General features: G+C 39.0%; 2 protein-coding genes across 2 annotated transcripts in view; both read right to left on the bottom strand.

Moving 5' to 3' along the window:
• The window catches only part of LOC128734522 (neurexin-4), a 45,150-nt gene that overhangs the window by 5,651 nt on the left and 13,729 nt on the right, over window positions 1–25,770 (bottom strand). The window contains exon 3 of the mRNA XM_053828765.1: window positions 8,363–8,559. Within this exon, the coding sequence (XP_053684740.1) occupies window positions 8,363–8,559 (197 nt within the window). The remainder of the gene's footprint in view (window positions 1–8,362; window positions 8,560–25,770) is intronic.
• LOC128734523 (L-aminoadipate-semialdehyde dehydrogenase-phosphopantetheinyl transferase) lies at window positions 19,820–21,176 on the bottom strand. Its single transcript, XM_053828766.1, has one exon. It carries the CDS (start codon window positions 20,952–20,954, stop codon window positions 20,061–20,063), a length of 894 nt encoding a protein of 297 aa, XP_053684741.1. The 5' UTR covers window positions 20,955–21,176; the 3' UTR covers window positions 19,820–20,060.

Raw genomic sequence — 25,770 nt, 5'->3', positions numbered from 1 at the left:
ACTTTCCCAGTAAACTTCAATAGAAATTTGCTGCTTTATTTCCAAAATTTACTCTTGAAACATCGTTGATGAAAATATTTTATATAAAGTAGATGAGAACAAGTTTGTTCAGCAATCTATGAAAAATATCTGGAAAATGTTCCGCAGATAATATTCATGTTATCGGCATAGCAGACGATCACCTTGACGAAATCCTCTGTGGGATTCATATGAACTTGACGTTTCACCCGAAATCCGAACACAGCACTATGGCTTTAAACAGTTTAGTTAGCTTCCTGCGGAAGTCGTTCTCGTCAATAATTTTCCTTAGCCATTTCGGCCGATGGTATAATACGCAGCCTTGAAGTCAACGAATACGGCCTTTTTGGAGGATCTACCGCACTGAAAATATTTGGCCCGTAGTTGAACTCTGTCAATGAAGCCGGCCTAATAAATTACCACAAATCTGTTCACAATTGGTGATAGAAATTGAGCCAATAAAAAATTGATTTGGGACTATGCTTTGTAGTCGAGATTGAGAACGGTAATCACACGATAAGCTCCTACGGTCCAGCTCGTCACCTTTCTCGTACACCGAACAGATAACACCATCCTTCCATTCCGTCCGGTGACACTGTTAATAGTATTCCTACGGTCCTCGAGCCTCTGGTTCGGCCAATCCTCTTTCGGCAGCGTAGCTTCAAGTGAATGCACGTAGTTGACCGAATGTTGTTCACAACGAAGTGTTTTGGGCGCATTTTAATCAGTGGTCTAAGTCACCGGTGGCACTTACGAGTTCGAAAATCGAAAAATTTCCCTTAAATTTTTCTGCAAAAATAGATGACACGACCATGCTCGTCTACAAAATTTCATAGAACTCTGAGACCCTTCAAGTGAAACCTGTACGACAATTTTCTTTATACCCCATCTCATTCTTTGAATTATTTTAGATTAATTTAGATGCTTTCTGTTCAAGCCCGGAATTGAAATAAAATAATTTCCCTAGACGCAAAGCTCACGAGCGTCTGCAAAATAGTAATTTTAATTTTAGCAAACATATTTTTCAGAACGTGGACGGTATCGTTAAACTGGCATAGAAAAATTTGCCTCCAACTGACCTCCAACCAGATAACGGTTTCCTCATCTGCGTTCCTGTAAGCGTTTATTCGTGTGCTTCTAGAAGGATAATAATCTATTTAAAATAAATGCCACCCTTATGAAACTTGTGCCCGACTTCCATGCACATCACCATTTTCTTGTGGCTGAAATCTAAACGTCAAAAGCACTGGGCGAGAAATCGCTCCATAGAAATTCACTGGAGCGCCCATTGTTGTTTGGTGCGTACAATCGAAGGGCCCATCAGTATGGGTATGGGGGTACTGTCAAATCACATGTAAGAGAGTATTGGTGACACCAGGTTGCTTCTATCACTGACGAACTGACATGACATAGAAGAAAATACATTAAAAACCATCGTCCTACACATTTTGCTTGTACACTAGCACCCTCTGTTATGCATGTTGCGGAGTAACTTATATTTGTAGAGTTTTTACAAGTTTTTTTTTTTAATACGGTTCTACATTGAATACTCAAAGCAACACGCCAGCACTGCGGTGTACAGTTGTCCAAAAGGGCTAAAAGTGGAACTTTTTTCCTGGTGTCTTTTGCTTTCATTTTACGATTCAGCACTTTTGTTCGTGCTTTCATTGGTCTTCAGCACTTTTGTTCGTAAGAATCCCCCTTAATCTAAAACTGTCAAAAGTTAGTCATCGCTAACTATAATAAAAATAAAAAAATAACTTTTTTGTGTTAAAAAATATAGACATAGTTTCTTCGGCAAAGTTATAAATATTGTAAAAACAAGCAACTTTGCTGAAGAAATAAAATTTCTTTCTTTATCGAGTGCTGAACTAGAGGGCATATTCTTTAAAACTTCCTTAACAATTAGTTTTTCATACTTAGCTTTTCTTAGTTGCATTTTACAAGAATACAATGTTCTAGGCAACTATCGAAGCTCTCAAAATACACGTTTTGCAGAAGACAAATCTCTTGAACCCTTACTTGCAGAGTTATCGCATATTCAAGCTTTATATTTCCATAGTTTCACGAGCCCATGGGGTAAAATAGGGCAAGCGGATTTATGAAATCAGCACCTTATCTTAAAGCTTAAGTCGAGTACTATAAAGTTGTATGGGTTCCGCTTGTCCCTAACCACTCAAATGAGAGTACGGTAAGCATACGTTTTATGTACTTCGCGTTCGCTAAAGGCTCGATACACGTCCATTTTTTTGTGTTCGTAGATAGACACATGGTTTCTTCGGCAAAGTTATAGAAACTATAAAGGCAAAAAACTTTGCTAGGGAAATGACATTTCTATCTCTATCGAGTGCAGCACGCATCAAATGGAACAATACTCTAACCATAGACCTTACCATCTATCTTCCAATCTAGAACCATTTGTGAAATGGTGCCGCACCGTACTAAAACTGTTGCCTGGTATGATATCAACTATATTAGTTATAGTTATTCAACAAGTAACCATAAAAACAATGGGTCATTAAGGATGTTCACCATACGAAAACGAGTGATTTTCCATACATATTTTTGAAGCGTAGGATATGATGAACATAATGATAATGCTTGAACCATAATGTAAATGGTATACGCCTCGAAATTTTTGTTTTTGGGAAGTACTGTAACCGTTGATTGTATGGTGGATTATAAGGATTATAATAGCGGTATTATTATGACCATTATCACAACTGTTTTCATTTATGCGGGAGAGCAAAAGAGCATTTTCTTTGGAAATTCTTTAAAAATAAGTTTTTCATAGTTAGCGTATGTTGGCTGCATTTTACAAGAGTATATGGTTCTAAGCGATTATTGAAAGACTCAAAACACATGTTTTTGCAAAAGATTGCAAATCTCTAGGACCTTTCCTTACAAAGTTATTGCTTATTTAAGCTTTATTTTTCTTTAACTTCACGAACCAAAAGCGATAATTTCGTAAGGAAAGGTCCTAGAGATTTGCAATCTTCTGCAAAAACGTGTATTTTGAGTCCTTTAATAATCGCCTAGAACCGTACATTCCTGTAAAATGCAACCAACATACGCTAAGTATGAAAAACTTATTATTAAATAATTTCCAAGGAAAATGCTCTATAACTCTGCACTCGATAGAGATAGAAATGTCATTTCTTTAGCAAAGTTGTTTGCCTTTATATTTTCCATAACTTTGCTGAAGAAACCATGTGTCTATCTAAGAACACAAAAACATGGACGTGTATCGAGCCTTTGGCGAACGCGAAACACATAAAACGTATGCTTACCGTACTTTCATTTGGGTGGTTGGGGACAACCGGAACCCATACAAGTTTATAGTACACAACTTAAGCTTTAATATGAAGCACTGATTTCATAAATCCGCTTGCCCCATTTTACCCCATGGGCTCGTGAAACTTTGAAAATTTAAAGCTTGAATATGCGATAACTCAGCAAGTAAGGGTCCAAGAGGTTTGCGGTCTTCTGCAAAAACATGTATTTTGAGAGTTTCGATAATTGCCTAGAACATTGTATTCTTGTAAAATGCAACTAAAAAAAGCTAAGAATAAAAAACTAACTTTTAAAGAAATCTCAAAGAATATGCCTAGTAGTTCAGCACTCAATAAAGATAGAAATTTTAATTTTTCAGCAGTTTTCACAATATTTATAACTTTGCCAAAGAAACTATGTCTATATTTCCTAACATAAAAAAGTTATTTTTTTATTTTCATTATAATAAGCAATGACTAACTTTTGACAGTTTTAGATTAAGAGGGATATTCATAGAAACAAAAATGCTTAAGACCATAAATGATAAAATGAAAGCCACACTGAAAGACACTAGGAAAAAAGTTCCGCTTTTCGCCCTTTTGTGCATTGCCGATGGAATGGGTTAAGTCAAGTGTCTCGTCAGATTGTCTGTGCTTCTTTTACTCTACGCAATGCATGCTATTTCTTCTACAATACTTAGAGAAGGAATCTTTATTTGCGCTCACAAGCATTTAATTTAGCCGATCTTTAGTCTCTTTTTTAGACTGAAAAGTATCAGAATTTCACGGGCCTAGTTTGTGGATAATAAAAACAGAAATTAAAAAACTGGAGCACCCGTTTTTCCAGAAAACTCCAAGAGAAATTATTTGGTTTTCTTGGACATTGCTCATTTTAATATTTTATAACATAACCAAGGCAAGCATGTTAGGACAAAAATTTTCTATGCAAATGCAAGAACATATTCTGAGAAATCTAGGTGAAACCTAGACCGCGATGGAAAAGGCAGGAAAACCATGTTCAGAAGCCCCAGGTTCTTACAGAGGACGGATTTCACTGCGCGGTCGTTCGGCATGCTCGCACCTTTCGCCAGTTGTACGATGGGAATCTCTCCTATTTAGTAGTGCCTGCAGCTTGTGGTTCATACACCTAGGCGTACGCCACTCTCCGCTACCGTTTGTACTCCGTCAAAAATAGTCCGTAACACCGTTCGTTCAAATACGGCGAAGTGTAAGTATGTCTTTTGTAAGCAAAGTTACCAGGGGTGTGAAATTGTCAAAATTTTGCGGACTAAACATCCATGGATGGCACCATATCGAAAATAACAGCCAATAAGAGTTAAATTATAACTAAAAGGCTGTGTTTAACTGCGTTCTAATTAGTTTCAGTTGTTTTAAAAAGAATCAACCTTTAAGTAGGTACCAGAACCAAAAGTACCAAAACTAATAATGAGTGGGACATGGACATTATGTTCTTATGTTCTTTGATCGAAGCGTCTTGTGCAAGGAAAAGGGGGTTCGACTTCCAGTTTGAATGTTTGAATTTTCTCTGGAGCCTCTTCCTATCATTTACTTGGTTTTCGACGAATTGATTTGTAACCCATTCCTTCTAGCCTCCGTTTTTAAACCGACGTAAATTGCCTCTCCCGTCGCAAAGTTTCTAGTACTGATGCCGAGGTTGTCTGCGAAAGCTAGTAGTTGGCTACTTTTGACGAAGTAGCGCCCCCGAAGCACTCACGTAGCACATGATTCGTTCCAGGTTAGTTTTGATCAACCGCGTCAGTTTGTCCGGAAGACCATTCTCGTGCATTATCAGCCATAGCTGTTCGCACTTGACTGTATCGTATGCTGCCTTGAAATGCTCAAAAATATGATGAGTTGTACTCTCGAAATTTCTCTGCCAGTAGTTTCTCCGCCTCCCAAATCCTTGAAATAATCCAGTGAAGTGGTTCTTTGACATTTTTGTAGAGATCTGCCAAGAGTCGGTGCCTTTCCGGTGGCTCTATTATTCTTCAGCTGACCGGAACTCTTCAAGATCGGGAGCCAGATCGCAGTTATCGTTTGTAGGCACTTCTGGGTGAACTTCCGTTCCGTCTCTTCCTGTTATATCGCCATTGGCATCTCCATCAAAGAACTGTTTCTATCTGTCGACTACTTCAGGCTCGTTTGTGACCAAAGTGTAGCAGGTCTTGGTTTAGATCAGCGACGCGCTATTGATGACGGATGTTGCATTTCATATGATCCGCACTTTTTCCGGTTTGTTTGAGTAGGTAACGGGAATGATCCTGTCGTCACAACAGACTGGACGGGTCAACGACTGAAGCATTGATAGTGTCCAGTCAACTTCAACCGACAACCACGCACGTCTTCTCTGATTTGACCATGCCGAGGTTCTCTAGCGAGAAGTATTCTTTTACAGCTTGGTGTAACCCACATTAGTCTCCACACCACAGGGACAAATGTGGAACACAATCCAACCGGGTTGTATATTTATGGCGATTGACTGATCTCTTCCGCCTTTACTCTATTTCCAACCATGGCCATGGCCGTGGCAGAGTTGACCATGTTTCGTTTCAATACAAATTCGAGGACGAACTTTACTGTATCGATAGGCTAACAGCGGTCCGTCGAGATTTACTGGAAAACTCCAGAAAACGGTTGCATTCAACAGCCGACTTAGAGCATTCTTTAAGGATAGAGCCGGAAGTTGTTTCAATTCGCCATTATGATTCTCCTGAGGAATAAGCGTTGAAGTAAGCGTTCCGTTTCTTTAATCACCGGCTTCGTTCCTAGTATAATTTCGAGTGCAGTGTACCATTGGTGCAGAACTGTTGTCAGAGTCAGAGTGTTCCGCATCCTGTTGAGTTTAAGTCACGGTGGTAGCTTGCCGAGAAGCTTACACAGAAGAGCCATTACTAACGGTTATCCGCCATGGCTTTCACCTGTCGCCAGAACTGGTTCTCATCCATCAACAGCCCGGATATTACTGGCTAAGCCGCGTCACTTTGGTCTGCCTCTTCTTCGTTCCCTTAGCGGATTCCAGTGAAGTACTGCTCTGTAGATTTAATTTACTCCTCTTTTTAAGGTGTGTCCACCTATGTTCTCGAATTTCCGGCGGAACGGAATTTATCGTTAGAAATCTAGTTATGCCAGGTACCAATGATATACCGAAGGTAGCGATTAATAACTTCCCTGCTCAACTTGTTGTCCCGCTAATGTGCAGTTGGTGGAATAGCCAGTGTTCACTGTTACATTTAATGTGAAACCTAGGAGCTCTCCGAAAGTTCATTTATCTTGCTCAGCATATGGGTATGGACCATTTCTCTGAAGGGTTAAAAAGCAATTCACCGAAAGGGACAGAACGGAATACAAGCATCTATGGCAGTGAGTAGTAAAGTTTATCATCATTTGATAGTCGAGGCTTGCAAAATCCAGATCACATGATTTGGGTTTGTCAAGAATTTGATGATTGTCGAAAAAAATTGCTGGAAAAGATAGGGATCTCTAAAATGCCAGAGATATTTTAATTGAAGTCGAGTATATGTTTGAAATCTACGAGTAGTTTAACAGAATAGATCTGAGGATTTGAATAGGTTGGATTGGCAACTGAACCTGACAGGATCAATATCTAAACCAATTCTCTTAGTCCGTATTTTTATATTATCTTTAAGTAGCATTTAAGTATTCTCAGCTCTGAGATGTAAATGTAAATGTACAAAATAGATTCCAATAAAGATTGAGATCTACACTGAAAACAAAATGCCACAAATTCGTGAAACTGGTTTTATACATGTGCATAATTAACCAAATTGGCAATGATATGCTGACTTCATTCTTTTTCTTTTTCTCGGTTATTATTGATCATCTATATTCCATGTGTATAAATTATATATTAAAAACAGAGGCTAGCTAAAATCGCTGTACATGTCTAAATATATCACATAAATCTATCAAAATACTGCATCTTTTAAAAACTGTTCTATTCTAGGAAATCTAGCTTACAAATTAGTCACATAGCCCAATAAATAGAACAAAACATATATAATAATACAATTCTCCGCGAAACAAAACCAAACTCATACTCATGTTCCATCGGGAGATACTAAACGAACGTTACACAGTTTATAAACTGATCCTTAGCTGCAACACACAGAAATTTACCTGCTCCTCGCCGCTGCTCTCGGTGAACGACCGCCACATCTCACCGTCGTCCGAGTACTGCACAATGTACTCGGTGACGCACTCGTTCGTTGTGGCGCGACCGGCGGTCGCGATCTTACGCACCATCTTCCGCTCACCCAGGTCCACGGTGAGGAAGTGGAAATAGGTATTCTCGACCGGTGTCCAGGCCGAACGAGCTATACGTGATAATAGCATGCACCGCACCGTGTGTGTGTGTGTGTTGTGTCCCATTACCGTGTATTACCGTTACATGGTGGGGTTTCGATTGCGCGTTTTTTGGTTATTAGTGGCAATTTGCATTTGCATTTGGGTTGGTGGTGAATTGATGGAGGATGAGGAGGTTAGAAGTGGTGGTGAGATCAAATGTCATCGCATGATCGATTTGTGTATCGATGTTGGTTTTTTTGGGTTTTTGTTTTCCGGTTGCAATGCGAGTTCCAGTGGAGAAAATAGAAATTGTATTGTATTAGTATCACACCGATTCATGTTTTTAAAACTTTTTTAGAGCAAAAATACCAAACTATAACTAGAATAAAACTCAAACCATAAAATATATTTAGTAAAGCAGAAAAAACCATTCGTATTAAACCGACACCATACCAGGCTAGACTGTGATGTGGCAAGAAGCTAGCGGATTAGAAACTTTGTTATGCAAATCCGAGCAGAGAGGAAGACAGAATTACCAGAACCCATAGAAGACTTTTTACAATGATGTGCATGAGATTTGAAAGAAGTCGAGACACGTGAAAGAAAGCAACTCCTCAACTGTGCGCTATTTACGATTCTCCCCCCGGGAAGGTTCATTTCATTGTTAAACAGTCCCCAACGAGACACCCATTGCTCATTGTTGTCGTACGGCGCTTTGTCCGACACCGGGAGCGGATGTGTTTTACCTTGGTGTTCCCGCCGGGTTCTTTGTAGTCGATATAGTCCAGCCCGTTGAAACCGTAGCTGATACTGAACTCGGTGACGTACTCGTTGCTGTGCGGACGGCCCTGCAGGGCAATGCGAGTCACGTTGCGTACCGTCCCCAGGTCAATCAGAAGCTGCTGTTCGAAGTCGGACTGACGCGCTGTCCAGGCATTGCCACCTTCACGGGGTAAAAAGGGGGTGTTAAAATTGCGCAAAGAAACAATAAATGTTAAACACTTCCAGATGGTACAATCTGACGAACAAGATATGACACTCGACTCGGGGTAATTCGATGACAATAAACAGTGAGTGGAGGGAATAGGAGAGGCATCGACATCGTTAGTAAGGAAACCGTCAAAGCACCTGTGGAGCGGTGGAAGTAAAACAAAGCCACGACAGGAACGAGCTTCCCATGATATATTTCCAAAACAATTGAAATCGCATTACCTAGTTCTCATTCCCATCAAGGGAACCAGCCACAGCAAAAAAAAAATCAACCACAGAAAAGGTAAGAGTTCTTCAGAACAAAAGGATACGGGAATCCTCACACTTTGTTTTCCGATCAAATTTTGAGCGAATCCACAGGGAAGACGTCAGAGAAAAGCACACCCCAAACAACATATCGAACTCAACAAGCAATTCATTCAACAACAAATAGGGTCTTCCCCTAGCCCTAGGATAGGAAGGAAACGCACTAGTCACGCACGATAGAATCGATTTCAAATTCATTCGTTGATTCTTAACGAAAACTAAATTAACTGATTATTAACCGTTGGTTTTCATACAGTGACAGTACCTACATTTCAACCCCAAACCTTTGATTTAAACGAATTGTATCTGTTTAGCGGAGCGAAATGCATTTTTCACGCGAGTCAAAATAAAGTACCTCATAAAAATTATTCAGCAGATCACATGAATAAAAGAAAATATACTTTTTCAATATGCCTACGTATATAATTATACAAATACATTGCATGCGGTAGGATGTAAATTGGTTTTGTTGCTCTCGAATACCTGAAAGGTTCCGAGAAATGAATGAGAATTTCCATGATTTATGTATAGGCCTTATTAGAAGAAAGGACGAATCGTCGTATAGGAACCTTGGAAACACAAACGTCTAGCAGTACTTACTTTTGGGGCAGATTATGTTTCTCAAAAGTGCAGAATTTCAAGAAAATTAAATTCTTTTAGTAGTAGACGGCACATGAAATAACTGTTACTCCCTTGTGCCAACTGTTGAGTAGACAGAAAAACGGCGAAGGTCGGTACAGTGGTTCCATTTAAATTGTATCATTGATCATAATTGTGGTTTTGTTAAAGTAAGTTAACGCCAGATTCGACTCTGGAAGTGTGAACCTATACGTGAAAGAATTCAGGCAAGGCTTTTTACCTTTGTTATACTATATAACAAAGGTTTATAAATTGGTCGGAAAACACGACATTGATCCAACTACCAATTTACCGTGAAGACATGTTATTCCAATTCCGATTCAATAATCATGGTCAATGAGAAAGCTCATAATCGAAACAAACTGATCAACTATGATTTTTAGTTCAATCTTCTAAAAATCGGTTACTTTAGTTAAGTGATCGGAATTATGTGCGTTCACGGTAAAATACATGCATTTTTACATAATTCATTTTTACATGCTGAAAAAGAATTTCAGCCAAATTTGCCCACTAGATTCTGAGCCGCTAAACATGGCTTCGAAAAAAAAGTTTTTGCTGTAACTTTTCAACAAGATCGAAAAATCATTTCGGCACAACATGTCTGAAGGTGTCAGCCTTCCGAAAACTGTATTAAGAAATCGATTTTTTCTACTTTCCAGGGTAGGGTTCCCCTTAAATATCAATTCTGCTCAAGAACACAATTTTCATAATTTCCTTCAAATATTCTACAAATTTATTCAGTATATCAAATACACATGCATGTTGATGAAAACTAACACATTCAAACAGTTAAATTGTTTAAAGACATGTCGGATTCTATTTCAAATAAAATGGTAATAAAATGGTCTATTTGACAAATAAAACGGTATAACAAAGGTTCCTTTCACTAACAGGTGGATTAAATCGGGTTTTTTTAAATACGACCCCAGAATGTCCGTGTTTGTGTGCAAGCCGTATTTTGAATCATTTCCTATTTCTACATATTCTTGCCTTTGAAACAGATTTTCAGCGGTTTTGAATTTATTTTGGATCACTTTTAATTAAAGGCTTTCCTTGCATTTTGCTTTCTTTAAAATTAATTTCTGAATCGTTTTCATTTAAGCCAGTTATTCAGAGATTTTAACCTTAACATCGGAATGGTTTGGGTATGAAATGGGGAAGGCAAATGAGGAAGCGTCCAACATAGCTCCAGCCATCCCAAGCGCCCCTACGTGACCTTACCCGGTAATGCTCTATTGAGTAGCCAAGCTAGGAGGTGCGATGATGGGTGGTTCCCGTCTGCCTGATCTCAAGACTGCGGGTTTGGATGACGACTGAGCCACACGACCTTGTTAATAGGTAAGCTTAACATAAGTAATTTTAATGATTTGTTTCGTTTTAGCTCATGAAGCAAACACCTCCTACTGTACAGTGAAAACTTGGGCCGAAGAAAGTTTAAATAATGCTCATGGATACCAGAAGAAAAAATTGAATTAATAATGGAAGCACTCATGTAAACTCAAATAATGCCACTCTATTCCATTCGAAGGAGATTGTTCTGTTTTGTCTATATATCTTCATATAATGTATATTCATATAACACATATTTTATTACATTGCCATATAACATCATTATCGTAAAGGGGAAGGAGCATCAGGGTATCGAATGAATCGAAGACTGGATGAGGGATGTGGTAACCAGCCCAAGTCATATAAGGTCGGAGAGGATTAGCACACAAATCATCACGCAAGATAAGTTTGCCCGGCGAAGTTATGTATCTGTCAACCGGAAGTCTATGCTGGAAGGAGTGTCTTCTTTCCCGTGGAATCATGTAAGCGACATTGCTTATAGATCCACCCAACCCCTTTTGGTCCTTCACAAACAGCATTGACAAGAAAGTTGCTAGGTAGATAAATTTGATTCTGCAGTAAATTCTACTTGCATATAATGGGAAACCCTTGAGGTGATGGTGGCTACCCCATACATACATTTTCATTTGAGGGTTTTCTAACCTGTGCATTTTCAATTTGCAGCAAGTTAGGGCCCTATTCTGTAAGTCGCGTCGAGCAATTCGACTCGACTCAGTCACTGTCGACTGTCGAGTGCGGGGAGAACGGGCAACATAGCGTCTCGATAAACAATCAAAACAAAGCAAGCTCAGGTGTCACTAGCTGACAGTTGAGGCACTAACTATTTTCCGGTCGACTCAGTCGACGTTACGTTACTCGACATGACGACATCCTGTCATGTGTGTATTACATAATACCAGAATTGAACTAATCGGGCAAAGTGGCACTCAGCGTGACTTACAGAATAGGGCCCATAACCTTAACCCACTAACAGGCAACATCGTAAGAACGATGCGATCGAGCTATTGACCAGGATGTTTTCATAAAAGTAAAGTCAAAACAAGCTCAAATTTTGATATTCATGCAAAAATAATTGTCAGACAAGAAAAAATCTAATTTTTTCGTTGTTCAGGTCCAACGCTCTAGCCTTAGCTAGCCTTACTTAGTCACCCTCAGAAAAATCTTGAGGACGATCATTTTGCTTTAGATGATCTGTTTCTTCAAAAGTAAAATGGCCGCGAATCTTCGCGAATTTTTCTTTTGTAATTTTCATGAATTCTTGTTTTGAAAGACGACAATTGCAGACTTAAAGTCCATCCCTTCACGGCCACTATCGCAGGGATTCATTTTATGAGTATGCGATTGTATTTACTATTCGAATAATCCCTAGACTATTTTACTCCTACGGAGTATTCCCCGACGATGAAATGCGCCGTTTTTTCCACGTTGGGTATTTTTATCACTGCGACCATTTGTTTGACCTATTGTGATATATGCCCCGTTTTATTATAGCTATGTTGTCAAAATGACGCACCACTATCAGAAGCGATCGTCAGTGTTTGACTAATAGTATTTGTCCAGCCCGGTGATGCACTTCGGATGAAGTGCACTACTGCGCTGGGAGTTGTTCTCCAAATATCAGAGTGTTCCAACAGCCCTCTTTCGAAGAACCATCAGATAAGCCACAGAAGGGCTCAGGTCCTACAAATTGATTAGATGATTCGAGTCTTGCAAGCGCATCAGCTCTTTCATTTCCATCGATTCCACAGAGACCTGGGACCCAGTACAAGTTAACTTGGTTACGACAAGACCATTTTTGGAGTGATTGAATACATTCCTAGACAAGTTTTGATATGCATGTCTCCGACTTTAGAGCGTTTAGAGCTGCTAGGCTGTCGGACATGATGCATATATTTGAATGTCTATAGTTTCTGCGCAAGCATACAGTCGTACATTCTAGAATTGCTTGTATTTCTGCTTGGAACACAGTTGGCCATCTGCCCATTGGAATTGACATGTCAATTCCTGGGCCAATTACTCCTGTTCCCACTTGATTGTCCTTTTTCGAAAACTGTCGAGCCTGGAAGAAAATCGGGGACCACCATCCTCCCAAGAATCACGTCTAGGCTCAAATATACGAAATATTCGATTAAAGTTGTATTTTTTCTCCATCCAATCTTCATTATTGATTGCAATAGGATTAATACTAATAGTTTTTGGAATGCTGAGATGACCTGTTAGATCATCTCAGAGCACTCTTTTCAACTTCTAATTGTATAAACTGATGCAATGGAAGTACCTATATAGAATAAAGCATCCTATACCTTCGATGGTGTACTTTTTATTGCACCTGTTATTGAGAGAGTGGCTAGCCTTTGAAGTCTTTCTAGCTTTTTTTGAGCAGCTTTTTCTTTCGTTTTTGCCCACCAGGCCAACGAAGCATAGGCAATCCTTGTTCTCACAATAGCCGAATAGATCCAATGGATCATCTTCGGTTCCAGTTTCAGTTCCCATTGTTTATCAAAAGTTCTTTTACATATTCATTGCAAAATTTGCCGTTACAAGGTCCTCTCTCCATTTACGTTGCAGCTTCGACAGAATATGTATTACTGTTCCGCTAACGTCATGGCAAGTGCGCTCTTCTTGACGCATTTCAGTGACGATATTCTCTCCGCGCACTGCCCCGAATAAAGGGCAGCCGGGCATCACTTGCTCTGGTATTTCATCCAAAATACCGCCTGGCGTGCCCGAAGAATGTAAGGTCTGTCTGAAGCCTTCGCCTGTAGCACTCGCTGTCCTCTACTGGGGTGATACCGGAAGGAGTGATAAGGGCGATAACGCAAGCTGACTTAGTTGGGTTAAGGGGGCATAGTACTTTTTCAATTTAAAAAAATCAAAATTTTTTTTATTGATTATTTCGAAAGATTAACATTTTGACCATATGTGTTTCAAGTCATATCGATGAATTCCAAAAATTGACAAAGTTACAGCTATTTGTATCTCGCATGTCTGGAGCGATTACACAGCGAATAAAAACTTCAACGTCGTTTTTCTCGAAACCAGGTTTTGAAAATCGGTACCATAAATATCTCAAGAACGGCTCAAGCAATTCTCATGATTCTTTTTTTGTTTCAAAGCCAACAAAATTATCTAGTGTTTGACCCATCCTTTTTTCGATATTACAATTTTTGTATTTTTTATAAATGTTTGAAGTCAATTTTTTCGACTAAAAACCTTACTTTTATGTTTGAATTTCCGCCATTTTGTTATGCGTTCGAATTTTTAAAAAAGGATGGGTCAAACACGAGATAATTTAATAGACCTTCATGTCGTTTTGGAATTTTTCAATTCGGATAAGCCCCCCAGCGCCAATCCATGGTACCGCAAATCATGTTTTTTTTCTCGAATGATCATGTTCAAGGAGCCGTAGGGGAGAGGAGAAGAGGTTCACATATGCAAACAAAATTGTAAATACTAGTATAAAGTACAATGTTTAGAATGCAAAAAAACTTGAATCGATTCGCGTTATCGAGAAAAAAATATTTGAAATAAGGCTAAAAATATGGTGTAAAAAGTACTATGCCCCCTTAATTACAACTTCCAGAGTACAGAACAGAGTATAATCGTGAGATTCGTAAATGTCTCGTAAGAAGGGATCGGAAGATTACTTGTGAGCAAGTTGACAGCTTGCAAGTCGACAACTTGGAAAATCAAATGGAACAGCACTTCATACTTTGATTTCGAAGATAAAGAAGAGTTTTGACAATAACTAGGGTAGACCCACCATTAGTGGTGGTAGTACCAGTAGTGGTGGAAGTGGTGGAAGTTTGATAAGTATCGAACCACCAGTAACAGTATTATTTGATAAATATCAAACTTGTACCAAAATCTGCAAAAATAATGGAATAATTCGAGTTTCCACCACTACTGGTACTACCACCACTAATGGTGCGTTTACCCTAAATTTCACTAGCAGCTTTTCTTGATATTCAGGGAGCATTTGAAGATCTACTTTAACGACAAAACCTACTAGAGGTTTCCCTTAAGGGGGGAGGTCTTATCTCTAATGCTGCGCTTTTTCAGTCTCGTAGTCGATGAACTTCTGAATAAGTTGGCTGACAAAGGTTGTCATTCGCTGACGTTATAATAATTTTAGTGAGAAGAAAATGTGAGTGTTCTATTTCCAATTGTATGCAATCTGGCCTAAGTTCGCACTTAAATGGTAACTTGGAGGGACTAAGTGTAAATGTTAACCCTTCCAAAACATTTAGAGTATGCAATTTCAAAAGCAAACAGTGCTTTTTGGACCTGCAGCAATAGTTTTGGTAAAAAGTGGGGACTCAAGTCGAGGATTATTCACTGGATCTATTCGGCAATTGTGAGATCCAGATAACCGGCCAGTTAGCTACGAGGTACAATGCTGGATTAACGACTGGTTTTGTCGTATGTAGGAATCTCGGCTGGACGGTGCTGCTAGACAGAACCAGTAGAATCGTTACACATGCCCCGTAATTGTCTTCTAACAGCCGACTGCGCAGTCTATCGATAAAGAAGGGTCAAGTCTTAGAAGGACGTTTTAACTCAAAACTTTTTCGAGACCAGATTAACATACACTAATGGCCTAAAACTACACAAATATCACTTCAAAAAAGGGTTGGAAAATTACAACGTATGCCATGTTCTTCAATGACTGAAGAACGAACAGCACACCCTCCAAAGCCCTAGATGCTCTTTCATACCTTCTACCGTTGCATCAATTCATTCAACTTGAAGCAGCAAATGGTGCTCTTAGGTTTCGACGCGCTAACCATTTTCAAGATGGAAATCTCAATGGACACTTACGAATTTTCCGAGATTTTCAACTGAATACTCTGGTAATCACGAATGAAGACTGCATGGAAAGCGAATGCAGCACATGGGGAGAAGACGGTCTCAAAGCTCGTTCGGGATCACTCTACATCTACAGGAGCCGGGGTTACTGGACCTGGAATAGATATATCTATTCCAATGATCAATGAATCAATATCCCAATGGACAGTGACCCACAATCTTCCAGGTAGATATACATACTATTTCAACTAAAACAAATATTTGTTTGACTAGAAAACATATGCGAATAGCTCGTATGAATTTGCTTTGCTTTTTTCGTGTTAACCTTATGGGATTTGACGAAAAAATTCTTCTACGCATGTGGTCAAATCTCAATCGTTACAGAGTTACTAAACATTTTTAATTTTCGGTTTTGTTTGCCTTAAATCAGCTCTGGTGCAAAAACTATGCTAGCTAGCTCAATTCTGTTAGGTGTTGAATTAGTATCTAAAAACTGCAAGAGATCATACATCACGCATAGCACACTAGATTCCCGTGCGCGACAACCACAATCTGACACGTATGAAAAACAACAACAGTCACAACAGTGTTTTTCATAAATTGATGGTTTAACTCCGCTTTTGCTTGCATGTTCTTGCAAAACTCAAGCCGCTTAAGTTTATTCACAGGCAGCGGCTCTTGAACCTGTAGTGTGGAAAGGATGCATTTTTACCCAGTTCAACTCGCTCCACACCTCCATAGGGTGATATGGGGCTGTGTCGCAATTTGTCTTGTGCTTGTCTTGAGATTATTTCCCACGATCCGCAAAATTTTATGGTCAATCGCTAACGCTACTTGGTGATGACGGTCCCCTCGAAGCCTGTTGTTGAAAACAACTTATCGGAAGCGGTGGTGCGTTATCGTAGATATCCCTATATTACAAAACGAACACCTCTGGATTTATGCCAACGATCAGAAAATCTGCAACCATACTTCTGCTGGGCTGTCGTTGCTACACAATTAGCGAAGCCATAACAAAGATTAATGTCCGCGAGTCTTTCCGAAAAATACATTTTAATACTGTAATCGTTTTCAGAGTAAACGTCCAAGAGAGACCCGAAATGTCAGTTTCGTTATTGTTTTCCATATGGGTGCAACCGTGTCCGTCGCACGCGGTTATCTAGTGGGCTATGCGTGATGTATAAGTTCGTGCAGTTTTCGGAGACTAATTCGACGCGCAAAACCATACATTTGAAAATGAAACTGCAACGAAAACTAAAAGATATGGACGTTCCACGACAAAGAACGAATTGTAGAACGGTACTAGAGCTTTAAATTGGTAAGTAAACGCAATGTAATGTCGAAATGTAAAGCCGGGATTAAAATCTTGTAACTTGTGCTATAAAATGGAGGAACGCTAATAGGACGCAGACCTCAAAATCTCTGAAGATGTGGTTTGCATCGGCAATGAGGGTAGCTAAGTTTATATACCAAGTTATGTCTGATCATCACCTATCTTGCTCCACAGCTTCATGCGTAGTAGATAAACAGGGATTATCTATTAGCGGGCTCATGCTGAGCCACGTGCCACAAGGCCACGTGCTAAACAAATTAATACATATAGAACAAAATAATTCTTTCAAGTACAATTGTATACATCACGGAAGTAGGCAGATGTTATTTCAAGAGGTGGCAATCAAAGTAAATTTGACTCAAATTTGAGTTCATGTTCATATCCTGTTTCGTGCCAAATTCAGATGAAATTTCAAATCAAATTTCGAGCTCAATATAAATCGAATTTCAGGTGCAATTTCATGTCTCATTTTAGGTCCAATTTCAAGTCTAATTTAAGTCCGATTTCATATTCTATTCTAAGCTCAATTTCATCTCCGATTTCTAATCCATATTCAATTCCAATCTTAATATGAGTCAATATGAGCCCAATTTTAAGTTCAATATGAGCTCAATTTCGAGTCCAATTTCTAATCGAAGTCTAATTTCATCTAATTTAGTTCCAATTTCAACATCAATTTTAAGTCTAATATCACGAACAATTTTAAGTTCAATTTAATTCAATTCAAGTTTAGTTGCAAATTCAATTTCAGGTTCACTAGTGGCCCAGGCTGGCTAACCTTTTCCGCTTTCTCTGTAAAATTTAATGTAAAAAGATCTCGTAACTGGGAAGAGCAAAGATTTAAACCTATTTATTCAGCATTTTTACGATAAGTAAATTAATTGCGAAAAAATGAATCCGCCATCCTACCATTACTTATTTTATTCAGGCGAAAACATGCCTTTGAAAGGTCGATGTCCCACCTTTTGTTTATGTCGAGGCACGCCAATGGAATTACCACAATAATTCTAAATAATGGACATAATACTTCAGCTCCCCAATAGATGAGGAGAATTCTATCAATTGCTACAGGAGAAAACTCCTAGTGCAAAACTTTCGTACAGAACAGTTTTAAATTACGCCAAGTTTGGTTGCATTCGAAATAACAATCTCTTATACAGGAGTTGATTGTGAGCTCAATAATGCTACTAGCTTCAATAAACTGTCGTTTTGAGAAAGACTAGCACAATTTGTTGCTTCTGACGACGTTTGCGAGTGGCAACACAATTTTAGATAGGTTCCATAACTTGTGAAATGTTACTAAATGGCATCATTATCGTTCAACTACAAGTCAGGGCCAAATGCCAAGCGAAAATCTTGGTAAGGTCAGAGAATTTCGTTCTACGAAAGTCTAAATAACTTTAGAAAAAGGTATCTTCAAAGTCAAATTAGTGCTGATAAATGGACTCTTACTTCAAATGCAGAATGGTCGGCACCGAGTGGAACTAAAGATTCGATAGCTTCCAAGTCGAAGTAAATCGGATTTGCAAATTCGTTGCCCAAAACACCGTCCATCAGCGCAGCGCAAGTTATTATTTTCGAGCAGGGTCTGTCGATAGTAAAAGATTCCGAAGTATGCTGTAAGTATCACAAAATAATACAATACTGATGTCCCTGGAAAATGGGTAGAGCCCTTTCTTAGTTAGTGTGCAATTATATTGGTTGGCAGTTGGTTACCCAAGTCTTACCACGTTTCTATAGAAAATATAGGATAAATTTTCACTGTAAATTAGTTTTTATTTTCGTATAACGATTAAACCTTGCCCCAATATTTTACCGCCAGACAAGGTTTGGCGTAAAATTACAATAATGATAGCCTAACAGTCGTTTTTCTACCCAGTGTAAATTGCTAGTGTTACGCATCATTAGTTCAAACATCTGTTTCGTCCTTTCCGACTGGTGTTTGTTCAATTCAATTCCTGCACCATACAACGCATACAGAATTTTGACACCGACCGATGAATGATGGGTAATGATATTGATTGACGATATCTTGGCGCCATCATAACCCAGATATGTAAAGGCAAACTCTTTTTCGATAACCCAATATAACGATAAATCACTTTTCGTGGTTCGTACTGCAGGCAAAAAACGATCCAAAAATTAAACGCAAAATGGGAACGATTACAACAACAGTCCGAGTTGGGTTCAGCAGCATATGAGTAAACAACAGTCGTGTTGACGCTCGTGTTAGGGAAGTAAAACGTCAACCCAGCAAAAGCTTTTAGAAAAGGAAGCATGTTCACATGCAGCCGCATTGATATTCCCAACAGATAGCGAGTCTTCTGCAGTAAACATAACCTCAAATGGCGCACGCCGTTAGAAAAACTTATCGTCGGAAACAAATCGCGCACTACTCCCAACAGGAGGATACTACAACCTGCAAACAGTTTTCGGTTACAACACATTCAGGGGTTGTCGGAAACATCCGCGATTCTAATGACAATCGCGTGACGGCGGGAAATTAACCGGGAAAGTGCCCGCGGAAGTCAAGCTTTTAGTGTAATTTGATAAACCATCTGGTTCCGCGGTAGCTGAATAAGGTTTGCAAAAATTGGCACAACTTCGACCAAACACCACCGGTACCATCCGACGGGTGGACGACGTGAAACTCCCACTTGGCGCCAAGTTTTCGACACCTGTGTGTGGACCACCGGTAACGTACACTATGGAGATATAGGGAGTGGGTAATTCGAATATGGATTAAACAAACTTGGAATGCACGGTATACGTTCTTATATTTACCAATTTCTTTACATAATTCTAACTGACAAAACTAGACAAACTAAATCGCAAAATTATGCCATCAAATGCAGAAAGCCCCATTTATTTTGCACAGCCTTTCGTGACTTTGCGTCGTTACTTTTCCAGGTTATGCTTTATGGTAGCTTGTAAAACATCCTAAATAGTCTAGTTTAATCAATACTTGTCATGGAAGCATATAGATTTTCGAACGAACAAACATAAAAAAGGATTTATTACAAATTCTTATACTCTTTACCGACAATATTGTCACAATAAATTTCGTCAATTGCCAACAATGGCTTATGGCCCTCAACCAACATACTAAAATCGATGATTTGGAAACAATTTGCAGTCAAGTCGGCGTCATCTGGGACATTTTCCAGTGCCACCGCCACGCAGTGATTCTTATCGATAAGAGATTCTTCGAATCGCCAGTTCTTCAGAAGCTCATCATTAAGCTTCAACGTGCTATCACAGACCGAACTCTTCGTATCCAGTTTCTTACTTCTAATCGAGAAGCTAATCTTCCTCAAATCTACCGTTATCCCAATCCCAACGTTTTTCACGTAGCTCTCCTTCAAACACCAATTCCTCATGAACGCTTCCAGCTGATCATTCTCGTCCTGCTGGCTCCTAATGTACTGCCACTCTTCATCGGAAAAGTTACGATTCATCAATCGAAAAAACTCCCCCAGCGACTTTCCCCCGCTGTACTCAATCTTCATTACATCAACACCAATCCTAGGCTGTTTCCCACCATCCATCACTGGACCACCGTCATCACCTGTCGGTATCAAGCCCGCCAGCACCGCATACCGCCCCTGATGGGAAACGTTAAAATCCACAGCAAAACCTTCGTTCTTCAGGAAGGGCTTCCCCTTCAGATCGCGATCGAACTCGATCCGATCGTACTGCAGCCCGGTCGCCAGATGGACGAACCGGCGCATCATCAACCGTCCGATCAGTGAAGCGTTAAAATCATCCCGAAAGACGAACTTCGCCATCCGTTGCTTTTCCTCCGGCTGAATGCAGGACGTCGCGAGCAGCAGATCGGCTGCCGTCGGTCGCCATCCGGCCAGATCGAATGCCCACCGTACGTGACGAAGCGATGTGAGTGACGACGACATCAGCGTGTGACGTTCGGTTCGTGTTGTTGTTTTCAAGGTTTTCCTGCTAGCTCCGTTCGTTTGATTTTGTTCACACCGAACCGAATACACGGCGGTGAAGGGACTTCACTACTATCACTGTTACAGGTTTGTGACTCTGTTTAGTTCGTTAACACTACGTGTATTCAAAATTGTTAATGAAAAGTTAAAAAAAACTAACAATTAATTACACTTGAGAAGCGACGATAACAACACTATCGTTTCACTCAATGGCAACCAGTTCTGTCAACTGCATTGAATGGAAGAGAATGATGAATGAGAGAGTACCGATAGTACGCGTCAGCCAGCGTTGCCAAACTTAGCGACGGAAAAATCCGTAGTTTTATCACCCAAGAAGAGAAATTTAATTATCTTTTGAATCGAATCCAATTTAAAAGTAGTTGAACCGACATTTGTGCTTTATTTGCAGGTTTGCTAGCATTGGTTGTTCGTTTTGCTGAAAAGTGTAAATAAATTTCGATGTGTACTGCCTGTTTTGTAACGTAGGCACTGACATTTCTTTTAACACAAAAGAATTCCGCTGCATTTTGTTGTTATATCATCTTTTATTTTCATTGACTTTTTGCCAACTTGTCACTTTTTAGTTATCTTTTCGATGTCATCTTTCCGTTACTTTTTGTTGTTGTTGTTTCGACATTGACGTTGTTTCCGCCGTCTTTTATCATTTCCTTGTTATCTTTTCTTCTTATTCGTATTTCATTGTGTCATCTCTATGTAGTACTTTTGTCGTATTTTCATGGTCTTTTTGCCATCTTTACATCACACGAACACGAACAAAAAGTAATTTCGTTATTTTTTGACCGCTGTTTTTGCATTTTTCATCGTTTTTTTGCAACGGTTTCTTATCATTTTTGTCGTCTTTTCGTTGTTGTTTTAATATCGTCATTTTGTCAATTTTTCTTAGTTTATTTTGTCATCTTTTCCTCATATTTTGTTTGTCATTTTTGTTGTCTTTTCGTCACCATTTTGCACCTTTTCTCGTCGTCTTGTTTCTTATTAAGACAATCAAAATACCATGAAAGACGATGATTAAGACTGTCGCAATGGCCTTTTAATCCAATATCCTTCTGGCGTATCAAAAAAGAGAAACAAAATACTGTATTTTACTGCCGGTTGTTGGTTCTTTCGCCGTCTTTTTACCGGTTTTTAAGCCATTTTTGTCGTGTTTTCGGTATCTGTTGTTTTTTGACGACTTTTTACCATTTATGTTTTCTTCATGGTGTATTTTCGTCAACTTTCTATAATATATTTATCATTTTCTGCATGCTTTTCGGCATTCTATTTCAACGCCGTTTTGTGTTTTCATCGCGTTTTTGCTGTGGTTTTGGCATCTTTCGGTAGTTATTGGCGGCGATGTTTCTTCGTTTTTTTTTATTATTTTTTCATCGTTTTGCCGTTTTTGCTGTTGACTTAAGCCTCCCAGTTGGTCTCAAGGTATGATGCTGGCCCAATAAGCCAGTCGTCGTATGTTCGAATCTCGGCTGGGAGAGTCTGTTGAAATTAATAGGATCGTAGCAACTGGCTCTGCAATTGTCCTGTATTCTAACAACTGGCTGCGAAGTCTGTCATATAAAAACAGAAGGTCAAGTTTCGATAGCGGAATGTAGCACCTAGGCTTTGCTTCAGTCAACAGCAAGACTTTTCGTCACCTTTTAGACATTTTTTTCGTTCTCGTCCTGATTGTTGCTAAGATAACAAAAATATAAACTTTTACTGCTTTTTCGTCATCTTTCTTCCCTTTATTCGTTGTTTTTTAGCATATTTTGTCATCTTTTTGTTTTTTTGTCACTGTTTGCGTCTTTTCGTCGGCTTTCTGTCGCAAAACGTCTTTTTGCTGTTTTGCTTTTAATTCACTGTTTTGGCGACTTTTCGTCGTCTTCATCGTATTTTTATATTATTTCAGCCGTCTGTTCATCGTTTTTTGGTCTTCGTTTTTGACATTTTTTGCCAATTTTTTCGGTGGCGTTTTAAAGTTTTCGATGTCTTTTTTGTTGTTTTGACGACTTTTCTTGACATTTTGTTTTTTTGTCATCTTTTCACCGTCTTTTGCCGTCGTTTTGCCGTTTTGCTGTTGTCTTTTCGTTACCTTTCAGACATTTTTTCGTCGTCTTTCTTTGCTATATTCGACGATTTTTTTGCATATTTCGTCACCTTTTTGTTTTCTGTTGCTGGTTTGGCGTCTTCTCGTCGTCTTCGTTTTTTATACATTCGTCGTCTGTTCGTGATTTTTTGGCCTGTTTTTTAATATGTTTTAACGGGTTTTTGTTACAGTATTAACGTCTTTTCGTCGTCATTTTGTTTATTTTTTGTTTTCTTTCGTCTTTTCATCGTTCTTTGTTGCCATTTCGTTACCTTTTTTACACCTTTTTACGTCGTTTTGTCTTTTTACGGCCTTTTCATCGTTAATTCGTCGTCTTTTTTAATGTTTTCTGGTCTTTTGTTACTTTTAAACTTTTTTGAAGTCTTTTTCGTTTTTGCTACTTTTTTGGCACTTTTTGCCATCTTATTTTTGTTTTTGCAACAATTTCGCCATCTTTTGTCATATCTTTGCTGCATTTTTTTGGTATTCGTCGTCTATTCGTTATTTCTTTGCCGTATTTTTGTTGTCTTTTTACTAGCTATTTATTTTCCTCGTTGAATCGTTTGGCATTTTTTGTTGCTTTTTGCCGTTTTTTATCGACTTTTCGTTGCTGTTTCGAAATCTTATGGACGGCATCTTACAGTCTTTCTGTCGTAAATTTGTCATTTTTTTCATAATGATTTTTGCAAGTTTTCTCTGGTTTTTTGATGCTATATTAAGGTCGTTTTCGTGTCTTTTCGTTATCATTGTATTTTCATGATATTTCCATCATATTTTCATCGCATTTGTCGTTTTTAACCCCTGGTTTGTAAGTATTTACGTCGCTTTTTTCGACGACTCTGTCGTTTGTGTCGTTTTTTGTGCAGCTTTGCCGTCTTTTCGTCGAAAATTATTGAGCTTCAGCTGTTGCTGCTTCTCCGGATACGAAGACTTCCAAATTTACCAAACGAGACGCCAACAAACCGAAGAACCCATCGACTCATCCGCCAGCGCACGATATGATTTTGGCTGGTTTTCCATTTTACTGCGCATCTTCAGATCGTCACGTCACTCAGTCAGCGGCTTTCGTTGGCGTTGACGACATATCACTCATCGGCAAGCAGCTAGCTTGCGACACATCGGACAATCAGTTTTCGAGTCACATTCGTGGCATAACTTTAAAGGCTGTATTTGAAACATTGTTTGGCTTTGCCTCGGTGCGCGTCATCAGTCGGTCACCGGCTTTCGTTGGCGAAACATCGGCAAGCAGCAAGCTTGCGACTCATAACTATCTTGATTACAGATCCTACCAGTAGCGTTTGTCCGATAAACAGTATTCCCACTATTAATTCACACACCACTAACCTATCTGATGGACGAAAGTAGACAATGGACACCGCGAGTCAGAAATTTGAGAAGTCGAGATTAACAAACGGACCTTTTCAGGTCCACCATTTAAATTAGCTGAAGAGTTGAAATTATGAATTTCTCACATGTAAGAACACAATCCTTTACCTTTCGTTACTCGCGCCAACTCCGATTTATAGGCCTGCTAAAACGTAACAGAATTCACTCGAATACTAATGCCACTTGGTGAAAAACTTATGGAACTTTTTCCACCATTTGAAAGATCTTTGTCTGCGGATCAACTTTACTGAAAACAGTAATTTTATTTATTGCTGGATTCCCGAGATATACCGAGATAAAGACAACGGTTCACAGGCGTTGTACAAAATACAACAGCGTGAGTAAACCTTCCGTTACTGCGCAACTGGGGAATCTATTATATGAAATTCGTACAAAAATCACCGGCTTTGGCATTGAGAGACGAATTGCTCTACATTCGTAGTCCTACTTCAAGTCTGCGCCCGTGCCACTGGGCATGGACCCTTGTACTTTTTTTTGCTTTTTTTGTTCTTTCCATCGTCTTTTCTAATGGTTTTGCCGAGACAATTGCCTTTTGTCACTTTTTTTGGTATTAAATTCGCGAAAGCGTCGTCCTTTTTGTTATCAAAACAACACAAATATTTCCTTTTTTTCGTCGTCTTTTTGTCTTACAATCAGGCGTATCTTATACTTACATTTTACGTCTACTATAGGAGGGAAGTAAAAAATCGTAAAAAGAGAGGATGTTAATTCAAATTTTGGACGTAAAACAAGAACACGTTAATTTAATTTTTTTGAACGTAAAACGTCATTATTTAGAATTTCCATATATTACCTCATGGTATTTGACAAGGACGTTAAATCGAATTTTGGACGTAAAAAAATCGAACGTCTATTCAAATTTCAGACGTGAAACGAGAAAACGTTAATTCAAATATTTGACGTAGACCAAGAAAAGACCATTCAAATTGCGGGAGTAACAACGTGGACGCAAAAAGAAATCACGTGAAATAATTGGACGCAAAAAATGCTGTAGTGTATATTCGTCGTCTTTCCTTACATATTTTGTCGCTTGTTTTGGCGACTTTTCATTGATTTTTATTGTATTTTCATGCTATTTTCGTCGTGCTGTTGTCGTTTTTTCGTCATTCCTTCGTTGTTTTTTTCGTTGCTATTTCAGTTATCTTTTCATCGTCTTTTGTTGTTTCCTAAAGGCTTAAATGTTTTGTCAACAGCCTTTAATTATGGCGTAAAATGAATAAATTAATCCCAATAGGACAAGGGTTTTAGTTACTTTGTTTTAAAGAACAACCTTATTTTTTTGATTGTAGT

This window comes from Sabethes cyaneus, chromosome 2 (assembly GCF_943734655.1).
Source record: "Sabethes cyaneus chromosome 2, idSabCyanKW18_F2, whole genome shotgun sequence".
NCBI classification, from domain to species: Eukaryota; Metazoa; Arthropoda; class Insecta; order Diptera; family Culicidae; genus Sabethes; species Sabethes cyaneus.
The sequence above is the reverse complement of the archived record's forward strand: the minus strand, read 5'-3'. Positions and strand labels throughout refer to the sequence as shown.

Excerpts from the sequence above, each read along its gene's own strand:
- LOC128734523 (XM_053828766.1), bottom strand. The coding sequence starts at position 20,954 with ATGTCGTCGTCACTCACATCGCTTCGTCACGTACGGTGGGCATTCGAT.